Source organism: Myotis nattereri, assembly GCF_964212035.1.
Source record: "Myotis nattereri genome assembly, chromosome: 6".
Classification (NCBI taxonomy): Eukaryota; Metazoa; Chordata; class Mammalia; order Chiroptera; family Vespertilionidae; genus Myotis; species Myotis nattereri.
Window position 1 is genome coordinate 18,520,785 of NC_138081.1, and position 19,081 is coordinate 18,539,865.

The 19,081-nt window shown below is 40.8% G+C and overlaps 1 protein-coding gene across 3 annotated transcripts in view; it reads right to left on the reverse strand.

Annotated features, from left to right (window-relative positions):
* Positions 1 to 418: 418 nt before the first annotated feature.
* Positions 419 to 19,081, reverse strand: part of PLA2G7 (phospholipase A2 group VII) — a 37,517-nt gene continuing 18,854 nt past the window's right edge. Inside the window, exons 2-12 of one of the 3 annotated variants that reach the window (XM_081094902.1) lie at positions 17,644 to 17,786; positions 12,969 to 13,090; positions 12,399 to 12,543; positions 10,528 to 10,621; positions 8,467 to 8,535; positions 7,580 to 7,706; positions 6,379 to 6,483; positions 5,215 to 5,306; positions 3,852 to 4,022; positions 1,282 to 1,430; positions 419 to 858 (exon numbers count right to left, since the gene is read on the reverse strand). In XM_081094902.1, the coding sequence (XP_080951028.1) occupies positions 728 to 858; positions 1,282 to 1,430; positions 3,852 to 4,022; positions 5,215 to 5,306; positions 6,379 to 6,483; positions 7,580 to 7,706; positions 8,467 to 8,535; positions 10,528 to 10,621; positions 12,399 to 12,543; positions 12,969 to 13,090; positions 17,644 to 17,752 (1,314 nt within the window). In that variant the 5' untranslated portion in view covers positions 17,753 to 17,786 and the 3' untranslated portion in view covers positions 419 to 727. The remainder of the gene's footprint in view (positions 859 to 1,281; positions 1,431 to 3,851; positions 4,023 to 5,214; positions 5,307 to 6,378; positions 6,484 to 7,579; positions 7,707 to 8,466; positions 8,536 to 10,527; positions 10,622 to 12,398; positions 12,544 to 12,968; positions 13,091 to 17,643; positions 17,787 to 19,081) is intronic. The other 2 variants (XM_081094903.1, XM_081094904.1) reach the window with 2 other exon arrangements.

Below are 19,081 nucleotides of genomic sequence, written 5' to 3' on the forward strand. Positions count from 1 at the left end.
ATAATTGAAAAATAAAGCAGTTAAAAGTCACTCTGAATGTTTTCTTAGTTAACCCTGCCTTTGGTGAATAACTAACTGAATGTGTTATGTAGCTGGTATTTCTGCTCTGTCTTATGCACCTTTCTTTCATAAGTAGAATCCACCACGAATAAACCATTAAAAAAATGCAAATTACCCACTTCTTTTAATCTGCTTTAATATGTTGCCCTTGCCCTGTCTCCAGTAATCTTACCCTTGTCCATGCCCCACTTAGTTATCATGTTCAATTGTATAGTATCAAATTGTATAGTATCACTGTGGTAAAACAATGGCTTTAGTACCTGCTTGACCTAATTTTTCTTAACATGACCCAAAATCAAAGGGAAGTGCTGCCAAATTTTATCCAGATTACCATGTTGCTGAAATAATAAAAAAAGAAGCCAGAAAATCTCTTTTTATTTTTTTAGGGAGTGTTATGCCCTTACAACAATTTTTTCATTGGCATTGTGCCTGTTTTAATATCCTTGTTCATTAATGTAAAAACAGTTATTAACTTGATACTAAAAAAGGATCACGTAGTAAAAGTAAAATTTAGGCTGGTATGATTTTTACATAATGTAGTCTCCCCTTATATTTAAAGGAAAAAAATTAATCCAAATCTCAGTCACTATGATGGTATAGCCAGACAACACACACTTTCAAACAGTTTTAAAATAAGACTTTTTAAAAAGCACTTTTGATCTAAATTCTATTCCTCTAAACTTGTAGAATTCTGTAGAGCGCCATGGTGGTTGGTTACATCAACATTGGTCCCTGGAATAAGGTGATCATCTTTCCCTTCAATCAAATAATCCCATTTATCAAAATCTTTCTGAAGTCCTGTAAAATATAAATGTTAATAAACATTAAACTTTTGAGAGTGTTGAACAGTTGGGTGCCACTAGGTGGCAACATAGCATCACAAATTACATCATCTGTGTATTGATCAGGGCGACAAGGTAGCCTGTGCCCAGCTGCTGCATCTGAACCAGATGGGATGGAAGCAACATGCACAGTATCCTCAACATGGAAGCCTGCCCCAGTCTCACCAGGAAGACTGTTGGCTCTAACAGGTACACTTACTGTCTGACATATAGTATGCAATGCTGCAAAATTAAATTTTCTCAAGTTTTCAAACTGATTTGACTGCTATGTTAAATTGTAAACTACTGGAAGCTTAACGTGAGACTAGTGCTGTAATAAAAGGCAGTTTTGTTCTGAGAATCATCCGGTTTGTGGAATGAAAGAATATTTGTTTCTTACCTAAATGCTTTTGTAAGAATGCTAATGAAGCTTTGTTGGTAAGATCCATAGCGACTTCTGAATCTATTTTTCCTTTTAATGTGAATAAGTATCCAACTGTTTTGCCAGTTGCAAAAGTGAAGTCAGCAAAATTCTGATGGACTGAACCCCTGAAAGATAAATGAGACATTTACAAATCACATTGTTTATAGTTAGAGTGCAGGAAAGATATGGGCCTGGTTGACTTTTTTTTAATTTTTAAATTGATCTTTAAAGAGAGAGGAAGGGCCAGGGAAAGAGAGAAACATCAATGTGAGAGCAAAACATTCATTGGATGCCTCCAGGAGGACCTCACAGGGGATCGAGCCTGCAACCTGGCATGTGTCCTGGCAGGGAATCGAACTGGTGACCTTTCAGTGCCCAGGACAACACCCAACCAGCTGAGCTACACCAGCCAGGGCCTGGATGACTTATTTACCAAAAGCCAAGGAAACAATATTTATCAATTTGATCTCCTTAGATATGATTTTTGAGGGTCACAGACTGTTCATTTAGGGATCCTAGAGTATGTATTTGTCTTCCCTTCTAGATAAACAATTCAAAGATCCTATTTTTGCTTGGCATCTTGTCTTTAAAAGAAACTATTCCAGCTTTTGAAGGGGCTGGAATACTTGCAATTTCAGTAGAAGGAATGTGTTATATGTTGAACTCAGAGCCAGAAGCCTGCTCCCTTACTGCAACCACTTAACTTGATATCTATTTGATGCTAATCAAGCCACTTTGGATTTAAGCCTTGGATTAAGTAGATTAGAAAACATGTTTTCTTGTATTATTTAAAATGTAAGCACCTTCCAAATACCAAGTTGCATGTTAGATTCACCAACAGCCTACCATCATGTAGGATGGCCTTTTTATTGCTCATTTTCTATTACCTCCGGGACACTTGACACTTGATTTTATTGCATTTTTTTCCCCTCTTTGTTTCCTTGACATTATGCCTGCCCCTTTCCTTGTACTCTGTTCTTTTCTGGCTCTTCACCTAAAATGTAGGCATTTCCCAAGGTTCTATTCTCAGACCATTTCTCTTCTCACTTTGCGGTCTCATCCACACCAAAGGTTTCATCTATAACATATAAAGTCTATGCATTTCCAATTTGTGGCCAGACAGCTCTACCCATATTTCCCAATCTCAAGCTGAGAAATACCAAATTAAAATACATTTTTTTCAGGCCCCACATGATGCAATTCTTTTTTTTTTTCCGACTTTGCTGCTGCTTATAAGCAAACTGTGACTCCTCTTAGCCATCACTACTCAAAACAGAACCACTTGGCACCTGCTCACTCTTCCCTGAATTCCAATCAAAACTTGAGCATGGGACTCATAAAGAAGGTAGACACAGGGTCAGGGAAAAGCAGAAGCCTGGATGCTACCCACAGTACAGTATGGCTAAGGAGAAGGAGAGGGTGGGGGGAAAGGATGGAGCCCTCTAAATGACAGGGGAAGAGTAGGGCTGGGTAGCCTGGAGAAGAGAAATAGGTGTCCTCAACAATATCGAATGGATGCAGAGAGAAAGGCTGAAACTGCACATAGACTGCTGGGCTTTTAAAGCCTCGGCAGGGCCAGCTTCAGCATGGGGGGGGGGGGGGGGGGAGTGGTGTTTGGGAAGCTAGACCACAGGAGTCAAGAGTAACTGCAAGTAAGCACATGCAATATTAAATATAAGCTATTCTTTCAAGATTTCTAGTAGCAAAAGGAAGAAAAAGAGTGCCTAGTAAGGAAGTGGGGTGAAGGACAGGTTAGGCATTCTATACTATTTCTCCTTTAGAATTAGACTTGCACGTGCAAATATGCTACATTGAAGTCCTTTCCTTATCTGGACATTTCCTCGCTCTGTCTAAACTCTCTCCATCCTTCAACACCCAATTCTACTCCCATCTCTTCCAAGCAGCCTTTTCTGACTACATCAGTTGGAAAAGACCTCTTCATTCTGTGATCCCAAAGTGCTCATTGCCTATACTAGATATTTTCTCCCTGGAAATAAACCCGTTTCATATAGGAGAGGGATGAGCACTATCTTTGCTTTGTAACATCCCATTGTGAGTCCAAAACGTTTTTGGGATTTCTTTTTCACATCGATGATATAAGCATACTGCCAGCACTTAGGGGACCCCATTATAGTTTGGGGAATTTATAAGTTTGTATTCTTCCCAAATAGGTAAACATATTGCCGGTCTGAACCGATGCTCTGACTTTTTTCCTAAAGAGTTCCTACTCTAGCTTGGTGATGGAACACTTTTCTCTGCCAGGACCCCAAAATGTGTAAGCTTGCTCTTGTGTTTACATGAAAGTGGCAAGCACCCTAGCGTGCATTTTAATTATCAGTATATGGGCCACATATAGTAACACCACTTGAACATTTGCATTTTAAAAAGAGTAAATCTAAATGCACTTACAACCTGAGATTTTTCTAATATTCTCACTTATTGAAAGTCTACACAACAAATTTAACAGTCCTTTAATGGCTGATATCTGTTGTGGTTTATCCAAGTTTCAAGTTTCTATTTCAGATAATGAAGCCAGTTGCTATTACCTGATTGTGATCATTTTCCTTTCTTTACCAGGTGCGTAGCATTTTTTCATTTTTATGATATTAGCAGGATATTGGAACGCTTCAGAGTTGATAAAAAAGAGGGGCTGAGAAAACTTGGAACATACTTCCTCATTCAGGGGCATCATCCACGCATCCAGGGCGATACCGCACCTGCAGGTGTTTGTTGAGATGATAACGGAAGGCTGGTTACACACTGGCAAACATATAGGTCTTTCTACTAAAGCCAGGACTAATGGACACACCCACTGGCCCATGATGGTATTGTGCTTCATGTGAGAAGGAGATATGATTAGCTTTATAAGGTCGCAGATGTGGAAATATGTAATCATTTTCTTTAGGAGGCATTTAGGAATTGGGACTTTTAGAACGATATATAATCTTTAAAATTTTCATTCATTTTAATATTATTTTCAAAATAAATTTTTGAAAAGTAGTGATTTCTTCAAAATGGTGGTGTCTGAAAAAATTCCCTGCATGCATTATTGCTCCTATGTTTCCAGACTTTCTGGATACTCCATAGTCTATTTATTATATCTTTTCCTAGAGTAACAATTGGACCCATCGCTTTATATTTAGAGGTGCTGTACCTGGAAAATTGTCTGGGCATTGATGAAAAACATGGGCATATCTCTGGAAATATTACTAACTTTCTTATTTATTTTTTATTTTATTGTTTATAGTATACAGATGCTCTCAGTTACTAACTTTCTTTTTACAAGTCAGTTTATCCTATGTTTCTTGACATTTTGGACACTGTTTTATGTGCTAAATGGACCAAGGAAGAGAAACCCCTTCTACTGAAACAGATTTTAAGAATTCGAGATGGAGTTTCACAAGTGATCCTCCCTTTCTATATGGTGGGCTCTACGTGAGCTCATCAGTCTGGGATGAAGTACTTCAAGGCAGAAAATATATCCTTATGTTAGCACACTGGAGTATTTCAGACCTCACTCCAAATTAAAAATGAAAAAATAATTAAAAATGCCCTGCTTACTAGGGAAATCTGGACTATAAGATGGCTACATTATTATCACAATCTTATGTCGCTGATAAAATGTGTATATAAAGGTACATTTCCAAGTGAAAATGTTAAGCCCTCAAACAGATGAATAAGAATGAGGGAAAATATGTGGGGAGGGGAAAGTTTTTAACAGCAGTGAAATCAGATATTTTCTGCTTAGGAAAGTTCACAGAGAATATTTAATAGAGGCACAAGAATAGACTTGTAGGCCTCAAAGGGTCCCTTCCTTACTAAGAATTTGATAAAATTGTATTTCACGTGGGTTATCATTCCCCCTCTTCCAATAAATTACTGTTCTGTCTCTTCACCTCATTCTCTTACCTGAATCTCCGGTCATCGTGAAGAGCCTGAATAACTGTGGCTCCACCAAAAGAATGTCCCATTACTGCTATTTTATCTCTATCAATGGAGTCCTACGTGAAAAAGCATGATATGAATTGATAACTATCTCACAGGTTGTCAGAAAAATAGAGTGAATGATTTTGTTAATCAGGCAATTAGTATTCAATTCATGGGCATGGTTATACACCTTGATTTCTTATAAAGAAAATACACACATATATAAATATACACATATAGCACACACACATAATACATATATACAAATACATCCACACATATATATGGTAAGCATTTGTAAAAGTTCAGAAGTGAACTTAATGGTCTTCCCAGTCACCCACACTTAAAACATCATCAATGCTGATTTCTCCCTCTCCCCAGTTCATATTTATCACTTTGTGCATTTCATGAGGATTTATTGAGTGCCTGCTCTGTATTAGGCATTGTAGTTCATTTCCAGTGAGCTCACAGCCTATTGAGAAGGAAAGAAATACAGATGCATGATGCAAATACAATGGAGTGGTAGCAAGGAGTAGCCAGGATAGATAGCCAATCCAGGCCAGGGCTGGGCAGTGGGTCCAAGAAAGCTTCTCTTGGAGGAGGTGCTCCCTGACTTGAGTTGAAAATTAAGCAGCACTTAGTCAGGACGGAGGGTGAGTCACGTTGCCAAGGGGATAACATGTACAAAGGCATGGGGATAAGAGAGAGAGTGGCGACCATCATCTTATGCTTAAACTCAAGTGCCTCTACTCCCTGTACTCCACCCTCCACACCCACTTTTGAGTCTTTGTCTATGATCTTCACTTGGTGTCATATTTTTTCCCCTCCCAACATTGTATCTAAAAATTATGGACCAGCTTTCCAGGATCAAGCTCAAAAACATGCAGAAGCCATCCAAGAAGTTACAGTACTTCTACCAGAGGTGTTAAGTTGAACCACGTGGAACTGCCATTTTTGTAGACTGACTATTGACAACTGTATATATAGTTCAACCTAATGCATTTCTTCCTGTCCTAACACTTCACCTGTAATTTTTTTTTTTGCAGCTCTTTATCATGTTGTACCCTGTATTACAGCAGAAAAGCAAACTCTAGAGAATAAAGAGCTAAGAACTACAGGACAGGGAAAAGGGCTTTCGTAGCTCACCTGCAGCTGTTGCATATCGAACTCTGAGTCTAATACATTCTTCACCGGTGTTCCAGAAAGCATCACATCGAGAGCCTGGGAACACTCCTTTGCTCTTTGTTGCACCTGATATGATTATTAGAAGAAGGAAATGACAAAGTAAAAAGTTGTAATACTTTACAACTTATTGTAACGTTTGTGTAGAGCTTGTGTGTGGGAGCAATGGTCAGCTACTTATAAGCTGGCAATGTCTGAGCAGTAAGTGGTTAGAAAACAGCCCAGCATCATGATGCAGGCACCAGCCTTGTGGGGGCCACATCCCGGCTCGGTTGCTTAGCCACAGTGTGACCTCGGATGACTTCATCTCTCTGAGCTTCCTTTTACTGTCTAACGCTGCCTACCTACCCCAGTGACATTTGGATGGAATTCAATGCAATAACATATGTAAAGCACCCACAGGAAAGCCGTCACAGGGCTAGAGCCAGTGTGCTCGATTTCATTTAATCTTCCCAACAGCCCTGTGGGAAAGACACTAGTACTCGTTATTTTGTAACTGAGAAAACATGGAAGCAAAACAGGGACAGTAAATTAACTTGTCCAAGATGACGCCACTGAAAAGTGACGGCTCCAGGATTCAAATGTACAAAGTAGGATCCTAAGGCCCTAGACTCTTAATACTATGCTATTCTCCCTCTCTGAAAAGTAGTCTTTCTTATGGGACTATGAATCTACCTTGAGATTTTAAAATGAGAAGTTGTAATGCAAAAGAATTCTGTATATTCATGGTCATCTCCCAGAATTTTGTTTGTCTTTGATTTCACAATGGCCCACACATTTCACTAAGGCAGTGGTTCTCAACCTTCTGGCCCTTTAAATACAGTTCCTCATGTTGTGACCCAACCATAAAATTATTTTCGTTGCTACTTCATAACTGTAATGTTGCTACTGTTATGAACCGTAATGTAAATATCTGATATGCAGGATGGTCTTAGGCGACCCCTGTGAAAGGGTCATTTTACAGCCAAAGGGGTCGCGACCCACAGGTTGAGTACCGCTGCACTAAGGGGATTGTATTACTCAGTGAACCTGCTGATGGATCTTGGGCAATGGGAAGTATGAGTGCAAGGAGCACAGCTTGCCGAGTATAAATCTAAATTAGCAAATGCCATCTTGTTGCCTGTGCGTTTTAGTCCCCACACCACCTGCCCTGACCGCAGTGTACCTGTGAATTTCGTAGAAGCACCTCATTCTCCCCTTCTTGTGGGGTTTTGAGATAGAGCCACGACTTGTTCCCTATTTCTGCAGCAGACTGGTCATTGAAATAGTATGTTGCAGAGGCGGATCCATCTCTTCAACACAAACAGAATCAATTACTTACACTTCCCCATCGCACCCATGTTCCTCTTTCCCACCCTTGACTCAAGGTCACTCTGACCTTCCTGACTTCCCTTTCTTCCTCTATACTGCATTTAAAAAAAAAAAAAATCATGCACAGCCTGTGTGCTCAGGGTTGAGCATCGGCCCATGAACCAGGAGGTCATGGTTCGATTCCGGTCAGGGCACATGCCCAGGTTGTGGGCTTGATCCCCAGTGGGGGGCATGCAGCAGGCAGCCCAGCAATGATTCTCTCTCAGCATTGATGTTTCTATCTCTCTCCCTTCCTCTCTGAAATCAATAAAAATATTTAAACAAAAAATCAAAAAGGCCCTGAAGTGACTTCTAAGAAAAAGACATCATTGTGAGTAAACTCAACCCATTCTATCTTCCCAATTCCTGGAGGCCACATTGAAAACTCCCTCCCAGAATCAAATCCAGCAATGTCACTTACTAGCTGTGTGGCTTTCGGCAGATAACGCTTTGCTGGCTTCCTTTTCTTCCTCCTTAGAACAGTGATAATGGTAGCCATCTCATAGGGTGGCTATGAGGATTACATGATGGTGTGCAACTACAGCACAAAATAAACCCTTTAGAAATGTTAGCTGCTTTTGTAATTCTTGAAGAGCTAGCTCAGTCTCCCTTGTTTCTTACCATATAGTCATCGCTGACCACCCAACATTTTCTGTCAACCTTTAGGAAAGTTAAACCCTAGCTACATCCCAGGTGACATACCTGTGTTCTACAGTAGCAACTATAAACCCATGAGATGCCAGGTCATTGCCAATTGCAGAATAAATTGTCCTTCAAAACAAAAAGAGGGGAGCATTCAACTGCAGTCATAATTACAAGGTGGAGTTTACTAGTAAACCAGGGCTGTTACACCCTGGAGTAGTGCCCTGGAGTAAAGCAGAGAGCTCTGGTTCTCAAAGGGAGGCGATTTTGTCCCTCAGGATATTTGACATCTATTGTCATTTTCATGATCATGAGTTGGGGGAGGGTGCTACTGGCATCTGGTGGGTAGAGGCTCCGCTAAACATCCTACAATACACAGGACCACCTACCTCCACAACAAGAAATTATCCAGCCCAAAACATCAACAGTAGCAAGACTGAGAAACCCTGGTGCAATGATTATCAATACGGCCTTTGAGAGTTCTGAGTATTAATTGTGGCTCTGCCACTTACCAGTCACATGACTTTAGGTAATTATATTTCTGATTTTTTTGTCCTCACCTGTCAAGTGGGGCTAATAAAGGCTTTGCTGTAAGGTTTTAATAAGATAATGTGTGTAGGAAGGCAGTACTGTGTGGTGCTTAAGAGAATGGGATCTATCGTCCTGCCACTGTGTTTGAATCCTGGTTCCACCACTTGCTAGCTATTGACCTTGGATAAGTCACCTATCTTACCTCTGCCTTGGTTTTCTTTTATCTGTAGAAGGGTGATGCTATAACAGAACGGCATCTAGTGGGATTATTCTGAGGATTAAGTAGATTAGTACATTTTCAGTGCTGATAATAATGTCTAAAACAGAGTCATTACTGAGCATGTCAGCTGTTGATAGGGTGAGATGTTTAACAGTCATGTGCAAAGCCATTGCATTTGTAACCCCCTTCCATTCTGCACAATCTTCTCATATCATGCATTCAGTAGAAAATGTCCATAAAGAATAAAAAGGAGGGAGGGAGGAACTATGTCTTCTACCCCTGAAGATCCAGGAACTTTAGGGACAATAATCTAGCACAGGGATCAGAAAACCTTTTCTGCAAAATGCCAGACAGTATATCTGTCCAGCTCTGTGCACCATACATTATGGTCACAGCTACTCAACTCTGCTGTCATCACACAGAAGTAGCCACAGACAATGTGTAAAATGACCATGTTCTTATATGACTTTACAGAAAAAGGTAGCAGACTGGATTTGGCCGTGGGATTCTAATCAAATAAATAGCTAGACCACAACTAAAGAGCTGAAAATCATTTCTTATTGCAGATGCTACCCATCTGTTTTCTAGCTAAAAGCTACCTTTTATTCTCTGAAAGTTGCATAATTCTCTGAGGTGGAGGAAGGGAAGGCAGATGAGAAGATATAAGAAGAAAGTGGAAAGGATGTAGTGATCATAAAAATAAGCCAGTCAGATATCAAGTTATTGAGACCAGAGTTAACTAAAGAGCCCACCCAGCTCTGACCTCTCTGGATCCTTTGATGAACAACATTGGGTCAAGCACTCCTTCCATTGGCCTTTTAGAACTATGCTATAGTCTGAGACTTCATCAACCTTTAGGAAAGTTAAAGCCCTGCCACATACCAGGTGACATACCTGTGTTCTATAGTAGCAACTATAAACCCCTGTTTCTCATCTCCTTCCCAAATATGCACCCTGCATCACGATCTGAAGGCTCTCCCCATCCCTTCCTGATCATTCCCCTCTATCCTTCATAGGCATTTCTCTCAGTAACTGTCTTTCACAGCTAATCCAATCTTGGTGTCTATTTCTCAGGGGCCCTGAACTAACACAGTGGATGATTCTGAGAGTATAAATATTGTAATACAGAAGGACAACAGCCAAAAATGCAACACCCTCTCTCCTCTGTTGTGAGGCTAAGCTCCAGGAGCTGGTAGGTGGAAAAGACAGGGCTTGGACTGATCAATAATGGATCATAGCCAATTCTTGAGGAACCCCAACTCCTCCAGGATAGGGGCCTGCATGAGACTCCAAAATCTGCTATTTCTTTTGGGGCTGGGGGAATACATTGATCCCTCATGGCTGAAATTGTTCAACCTCTCAAACTTTACCTGAATGCTCCAAGACCATGAGATAAAACAACCAGTGGGTATTTTTCACCAGTCCTCACAGGAGCATTCCAGCTTGCAGGCGTTGTTTTTGAACCTAGATAGCAATGAAAGATTATAAATAGGAGTTTTTACTTGAATGTTGCTGGTTAATTTAACTTACATCTCCTTACTATAAAATCCTGACCCATGGAATTTATATTTTTATGCATTAATAGCACATTTGTTAAAAATTCTCCTACTAGATACCCACCAACCAAGGACCTGAACCATGTGGTTTTTCCTAAGACCACAGGATCATTAGTTATCAGCTCTCCTTGCCAGCTCTGAGCTTAAGGTGAGACATTTTACTACTTATAGGCATATTCAAGAAGGCTGTTCCTTACTATCAATGCCTGGTTTTGGAAAAATTTCAAAGGGAATGCTCTAAAAACAAACTAAACCTCAGGGACATTACACTGAAAGCCAGAATCTTCTAATAGGAGACTCCTCTCATTCTACGTGGGTCATGATCAAGAGAAAGGTGAAGAGACCATTGACTTCATACTCAGATGTGGCTTTAGATACAGCTCTGCCATGATCACTAGCTATTGACCATGGGCAAGGTAAGAGAACTGTCTAAGCTAAAGAGTCACTTTCTCTTTTAAAAAAATATATTATATTGATTTTTTACAGAGAGAAAGGGAGAGGGATAGAGAGAAACATCAATGAGAGAGAAACATCGATCAGCTGCCTCCTGCACACCCCCTACTGGGGATGTGCCCGCAACCAAGGTACGTGCCCTTGACCGGAATCGAACCTGGGACCCTTGAGTCTAAAGGCTGACGCTCTATCCACTGAGACAAACCAGTTAGGGCTAAAGATTCATTTTCTATAAAAGGAAGGAAATGATACCTATCTCATCAAGTTTCTTGTGAGGATTATGTTTAAGTGGTAACACATGTAAAGCACCTATGCAGTCAATAGTAAGGGGCACACACATGGAAAATATTGTCTTCCCTTCCTTCACTTCTCAATTGTCATTGTTTTCATCAACTATCTGTGTTTCCTTTTCTCACCTATTACATGGAGATGTGATCATGAAGCCCGAATGTGACGATTGCTACAGAAGTGACCTATAAGTTATTCAAGCACCACAAAGATGTGTAGTTTTTTTAAGAAAACTCCAAAAAGATGTTTAAAATAAATGCCAAAAGCTGTAGGTAGTTTTTAGGAGGAAATCTGAAGATATAGTTGACACCAGCCCAACAGTAGTGTCTGGTCAAACAGATAGATAAGAAAGGAAAGTCTATACTCATGAAAGTAGACAAATTAAGTGATGACTGTATATCAGATTGTCTTTGGGAGAGAGGCTGGTCTCTTGGGTGTGGGTGATGGGAATGAGAGTAGAATCCCCTTATCTATGCTCAGTAGGAAATTAGCTTTCGCTCCTTAGTTTGAGATTTGGGAATTATGGTGGCTTCTACTTTTTTTCTCTTGTTGGCCTGTAGAAAGCACTTTAGCACAGAGCATAAGGGATCATAGTTGCATCGGCCCAGCTGCTGCTTTCACCATATTATTGCTCCCCCACAATATGTAAGAAGAAAACAAAAGACCTGTCATTGAGAGATGTTAGAGATGTTAGAGCCAGTCTGAAAGTCTGATACTTTCATTCCCTTTACCCATCCCATCATATTCAGAATGGACAATATGAGAACCCTCGATTCACTGATAGTGACCTGGCCTTTGACCTTTCAAGAAATATATACTTGCTTTGTCATCTTAAGTTAGACTGATGAAAATCTACTTTGGTCCTTAACTGCCTGAAACGGTCGCTGTTTCCAAGACTGTCTTATATTCTGGAGCGTATAAAGCAGGGTCAGCAGAAATCTTACCAAATAATAAGCTCAAAACGTTGCCCATAATCCAGTGTGTTCCAAGAAATTTACTAAGACCAAAAAAATATTCCTTGTTTGGGATCCACATGGTGTCAGGGTGATCATTATCTTGGGATGGATAATACAGACGCAAGAAGGTGCCCTGTAGAGGAAAAAAATTAATGCAATTTTAGTCAAGTCACTTCTCAGATTCCAACAGCTATTTTATTGGGGACGCAAATACCTCTGTTGCTCACGAAAGAAGTCCAGAGAACTTTTTAAGCTGCTGTCATGATTGAATACAGTCAAAAGAGAAGAGAAATAGAACAACAACAAGCTTTCATGGTGAAAAGAAAGTGAGCCTGGTTTCAGCCATTAAGGAAGGGGAAAATTAGAGTTTATAGTTAAGTTAATCAAATGACAGCAATGAATTGGGGAATGACTTAACTCGAAAAAGGCTTCCCATGAAGCAGTACAAATGGCAAAGTGAGTCATTCTCAGGTGAGGGCAAGGTCAACTTTCAAAACCTCTAGGGAATCATAGCAAGTCAATATTCCAATACAAGAATAAGTGGTTTTAAAGCATCACCTGTTTAGTATATGTAGACATCAAATCTGTACAACCGACGGGATAAGGTCCACTTCCTTTGGGGATTTTACTCTGGCCCATGATTGCAGCAGCCATCAGAGCTTGTATTTTATTGATCCGTGCTGAAAAACAGGTGCATGTTATCTCACTTGTCACTCATTATGCCCCGGATTTTATTATGCAAAGAAATTCCAAAGGAATCAAGTTCCCGCCCATAGTGTCTAGTCTCCTTCATTACTTTACTAACTAGAAAAATATATAAGTAATTATTGAGAACCTGCTGTATGCAAAGTCCTATGTGAGAAAAAAGATGGAGGTAGACATAGGCCTTCTCACGAGATACTTAGCACTATCACTTTCTAATACTTACAGCCTTGCCCTTCCTTACCTTCTGCTCCAGTGCAGACCATATTAAAGACCATTTCCCAAATCTGTTTCCCCTAAACATGAACCTTATCTCATATTTCTGATCTGTGCTTACAATTTCCCATTTCGTATCCCCACCTGATGTCCTTCCATAGGAACATCAAAGCCAATGGTCCAAAATAAAATTAAATGACATCTTCCCAACTTCCCTGCCTCATCCTCCAACCACAAACCTGGGATCATCTCTCCTTCTTACCTCTCTCTCGCAAACTCCCTACATCCAACCAAGTCTCAATTTCTAACATTTGTTTTTAGCTTAGGGCTCTCTTTCCAATATACCCCTGACCCTCTGGCTCAACTGTCTCATACAGACCTTCCCTGTCTCTTGATTAGACAGTTACCATCTCTCCTAACTGTTCTATTCACTTTGGAACTTAGCCTTTTTAAATGCATAGTTCACCCAGATCCTGGAGTGATTAAAACACAAAGCTCACCAGTCAATTCTTTGTAAAATCCTTCAATGGCTTCCTACCACCACATGGTTTTTCTTGAAGATGGAATGTACTGGAATCTTTCTGGCAGGCAGTTTGTAGGTGATTTAAATCTACACATACCTTCCTAAGCTACTTCCATTGTTACTTGAGGCACAAGTATGGCCTTTCCTCCCAGTGTTCTGGGGTTAAAACGTGTTCATAGGCACACAAGTTCAACCCCCAATTCCTGGGCACTGTAAGAAAGACCCTCCATGATCCAGAGTTCCACTACCTCGTACTCTTCTGCTTTTTTCCTGTATCTCCCTTCCATGTGCTCCAGGGCTCCTGAGCTACACACTGGGCTGTCTGACACCTCTGCACCTTGGTAAATGTTATTCCCTGTGTTTGAAATCCTCGTAGCAAAATCCTATTCAACCTTTAACATCTGGATTAGTTTTCAGGTCTTCTCTAATACCTTTTCTGATCCCCAAGAAGTAATCATTTTATCCTCAGTATTAAATCAATTCCCTGTATATGTTTTTAGCATTCTTCATATCATATTATATTAAAATTACGTGTTTGCACACTCAGTCTCCCATAGTGGGCTATTTCTTAAGAGCTGTATCCATGTTTTGGTATCCTCAGATCTACATGGTCAGTGCTCGATAAATATTTGTGAAAATGAGCTGAAGTAAGCTTTTTCACTGCCACTGGTCTGTCATTTCCCTCAAATGCTTTATTGTATTCATTCTCTTACCCTCCCACTCTTGAAACTTTCTTTCTGATGTCAAAACCTTTCAACACACCTCAGTTTCATTTCATCTGTTCTTCTCCTTTCTAAAGCCCAATCAATATGTAATTTCAAGACTCTGAATCCAAATATCAGTATATTCCAACTGTTACTTTTCTAGATTCAGCTTGCCCACTCCTTTCCCTCTGGTGGACTGTGAGTTGATTACTCCGCTAGAGAGACACCTTCATGCTTTCCATCACATTCTCCCTCTGCCACTAAGATACCTAGAACTAGGTAAGGAATGGCACCTTCATTAATATCTTAGGGAATCACCCAGAAAGAGTTTGAGACGTAATTAGAAGCCCATGTATATCCTCCACTTCGGTGAGTAATTGTGAAGCACATGCTGGAAATGAGCCTTTAGATACATAAAGCCTTGCTACTCAAAGTTGGTCCATGTACCAGAATCATTAGCATCACTTGGGAGCTTAGAACCACAGGATCTCAGGCCTCACCCCAATTCTACTAAACCAGAAAAGATGTGCCTATTAAAGTTGAAGAAGCACTGGCCTAAGGTACCAGACCACCGTGGGTCAGCAATTCACAGTCAAATAGCAGCAGACAGTTCTAAGGAAGGCCGGGGGTGAGATGGACCCTGGGTCTTGCAGTTGGGCGATCCTATTTTGAATTCCAACTGTACCTCTTGTAAACTATGATGCTCTGGACTAGGCAACTTACTCCCTCTCTCATGTAAAGTGGGGATAAAGTACTTGACCAGTCTACAATTATAAGGATGCTGGTTAAGATACGTAAGTCAAGTACCTAACATATAATGGGTAGAAGACCAATATTATCTGTCCCTTATCTAGACTTAGTTAACTCTGGCTACCCAAATTCAATCCATTAGAGGAATTTTAGCTGCCCTAAGCTAAACCATACTATACCCACCTGAGGCAAATTAAAAATCCAAGGCATTTCCTAAGAGATTTTTTAAAAACACACATACCTGTAAGCTAAAATTTTAGGGTGGATTTAGAATTACAAAAGGCATGTTCCCATTTAAGACTGTCTACTGAGCCATGCTCTGTGGTGTAATAAGGAGATGTCAGGTCCAGAGAATGGTGGGGTAGGCCACAGCTGCCCTGCGTTCTGCTGTGCCCCGCCCACGGGCAGCCATGGTGTGACTGCACAAGGGGTGAGGGCAAGAACTCTGGCTCACAGAGTTTGGTGATGAACCCACAGCTGCCTTGGAGGCATTACCTCTGGAATTGGGAGTTCAGTTTTAGAACCGTGGGAAGGTTCCAGATGAACAAGGTTCTCCCTGGGAGATCTCAATTCCACCTGTGCCTTGGGAACCTTTTTCAATCATCTAGGAGTGCCCTGGTTCTTTAAAACCAGCCTTCAGCTAACCTGGTCTTGGATTTCCTGTTCTCTACCCACCTATCAGGACTCGTCATGAAGAAAAAGGCAGGGAAGACGATTGTCAGGTTGATGGCCACTCTCTAGATGACATAATTTTGTGGTTCAGATTTATGTCACTTCCTATTTCTCTTCAACTTTATTTTCCTAAAAGATTGGAAAGCTTGGTATGTTATTAATCCGATTACACATTTCTGGTGGGATTCATTTTTAAGTACTTCTGATATCCATTCCTGGGTTTGGAGATAGATTGTGTACATGCTAAGGACATTGCATTCTCTTACATGGCTTTATGTCCTCTATTAGCAAATAAACTATCTTTAGCCTAAACTTATAAACCTTTTACCTGCATAATTGTATTTCCTATGCATTTGTTTAGTACGAATATAATCATCTTTTAATCTTTTATTTAATAAGCTATTTCTAATAATTTAAAAAAATGTTTGTGCATTCATTCTTGAGCATTTAGAGTGAGAGGGGCATTGGGCTCAATGCTGGAACTATAGAGATGAATAAAGCAGTGTCTCCAGCTTCTGCCAGTCCAATAACAGCTCTCCAGTCATTTTCAAACATGAGTGATAATGGGGAAATTAACTTAATTAGGCTGTAGACTCCTCGAACTTGACTACAAACTCATTAGCATAGTCACCAATGTATTGCTGATGCTTCAGTTTCCTGATAGATGTTGTTGAATGAATGGACCTGTGAGATACTGTGCCATTTCCTATGCAAATGTAGATGTAAGGTGAAGTCCCTCTCCTACTGATGCATTCATTGCCCCAACTATGACGTAGGGTGAAATTTATCTATAAGGTACTGGGTTATTAAAAGCCTTTTGCAAATGCTACAGCAATGAGTCACCACCAAGCCTGAATAACTTGATACAGAGGGACCATATCTATCCAGGTGCACAGGTCTGTGGGTACAGATATTAGGACACCATTCAGAAGCCACCCACACTGCTCATTATCTGAGGAGGTTGGATAAAGGAATTCATGGATCACAACCCTCTGGGGTTAGCAGGAAAGCACAAAGCTCCAGAGGCAATCTCTTTGAAATAAAGTCCCTTCTTAGTGATGGGAGATGTATGTGTCTAGAGATGCCTGTCCCACTCTGGCCTCACTTCCTGGGCTTGTCTGTTCCTTCCTCGCCTCTCCTTCCCTCCCACCACAAGGTAAGAAAGAGCAAGTGATGCAGTCCATTCTCATCTGGGGCTCCTTAGCACCTACTTCTCCCTGTCATTAGGTAGAAAAGATTATTTCCCTCTGGATCCCCACACCCTAAATTGCCACTCTCACATCACCATTACCAGGACTACAGCTGTTGAGCGTGACACCTGCCTCTTCTCCCCTGCGTAGTGGCAGGTTTTGAGGTTGCTCCTGAGTGAGCTCCAGGGGATCTGGGTTACTATGTTGGAGTGGGAGTGGGTCAGGGAAGTGAGGGAGTTCTCCATGGGGACTGCAAGCTGAGCTTCTGGTTTGTCTGGTTCTGTCCTGCAGGCATCATATCTGAAGACAGGTGCTTGGAATGAAGAGACAAGGAGGTCCTATCCCATACCCCAGGAGAACAGAGGGCCTCCATGAGCATCTTCCTAATCAAATTTGCTTACAGGCCAACTTCTCTGAGGCCACTGTGAGCCTGGCAACAGGTCAGTGGCACAAACCTTGATAAATGTACCTCTTACCTTCTGGTTTAACATGGACAACAGGCTTTACATCTTGCCAGTCAAAAGGATGAACCAGGGTGAGGCAGCTGCAGAGGCAGAAGAGCGCATGCAATTTGGGTGGCAACATCTCGGAAGCTGAGCAGTGGTTTCAGCTTAACCTTCTTCAAGGCAGATTATTAAAAGAAAAAAAAACAAAACAAAACATGCAATAAAGAGATTTAAATAGGCTGACAAATCATTGTTATTAGATACTAGTAATATGACTTTATAAATTACTAGAGGCCCAGCATGCGAAATCGCAGGAGACCTAGATCTGGCATGCTGCGGGACCCAGTGTCAAGTCCTGCCGGCACCACCGCAGGACCCATCAATGCACCTCCTGGTGACTGGTCTTTGGTTGTTACGGCGTTATGACCACTGAGTTTTTATTATATAGAAAAGCGAAGAAGACACTTGGAAAAAAAATGGCACATGCATTTTCTGGAATGGACTTTTGGTAGATACTAGGGAGGCAAAAATCCTTCACAATCTGTTTATAGAGCACAAAAACAATACTTTCAGGCTGTTATATTAGGTTTTTAGCCACTAGTTCTCTAACTGTGTAGAAGTCTAGTTTGATTACAAAGGAGAACATCCACATATAATGATTATAATATATTTCATAATAATAATATCCATAGGCATGTCTATCACATAGAAAATATTCAATAAGTGCAGGCTAATAGTCCCATCATAAATATAGAATGATTATATTGCTACAGCTGTGGTTGTGTTTGGTGTTGACATATTTGTTGTTATCTCTATAATCCTGCTACACTGAAGGCCTCCTTCCTGTCTCCAGTGCCTAATAGCAGGCCCAGTGCCATTGGTGTTGAATAAATGTTCCATCGAATAGAATATCAGACTCATGGTAATGATAAATTATATTACTACTGAGTTCATGCTAAGACCTTATTTGCTAATAACTATCTCATATTCGTGCATCACCTTTCCCCTTTAAAATTTCTCCCCTCATTTTTCTGAGGTGATGGAAATGGTCCAAGCCATTGCCATTTCTCACTTGAACTTTGGCAATAACCTCTAACTGGTCTCCCTGCCTTTACCCTTATCCCCGTGCAGCCAGATTGATCACTCCTCTGCTCAAAACTCCCAAATGGCTTTATATCACACAGAACAAAACCCACAGACCTAGTCACCTAGAAGGTTCTACGCAGCCTGTACTCTATAGAGCCCCAAACTTACCCCAGCCCCTTTTGCATGCTCACTGCAACCACACTGGCTTCCTTGCCATTCAGCAAGTATATCAGGCACTCCCTGTCTGGCCGTGGGATCTTCACATGTGTCCCTTCCTCCAGGAAGGCTCTTTGGCCTGATATCCAAATGACTGTCTCCCTCACCCTTAGTTTCTGCTTCCCTGTTACCTTCTCAGTGAGGCTTTCCCTGATCAATTTAAAAC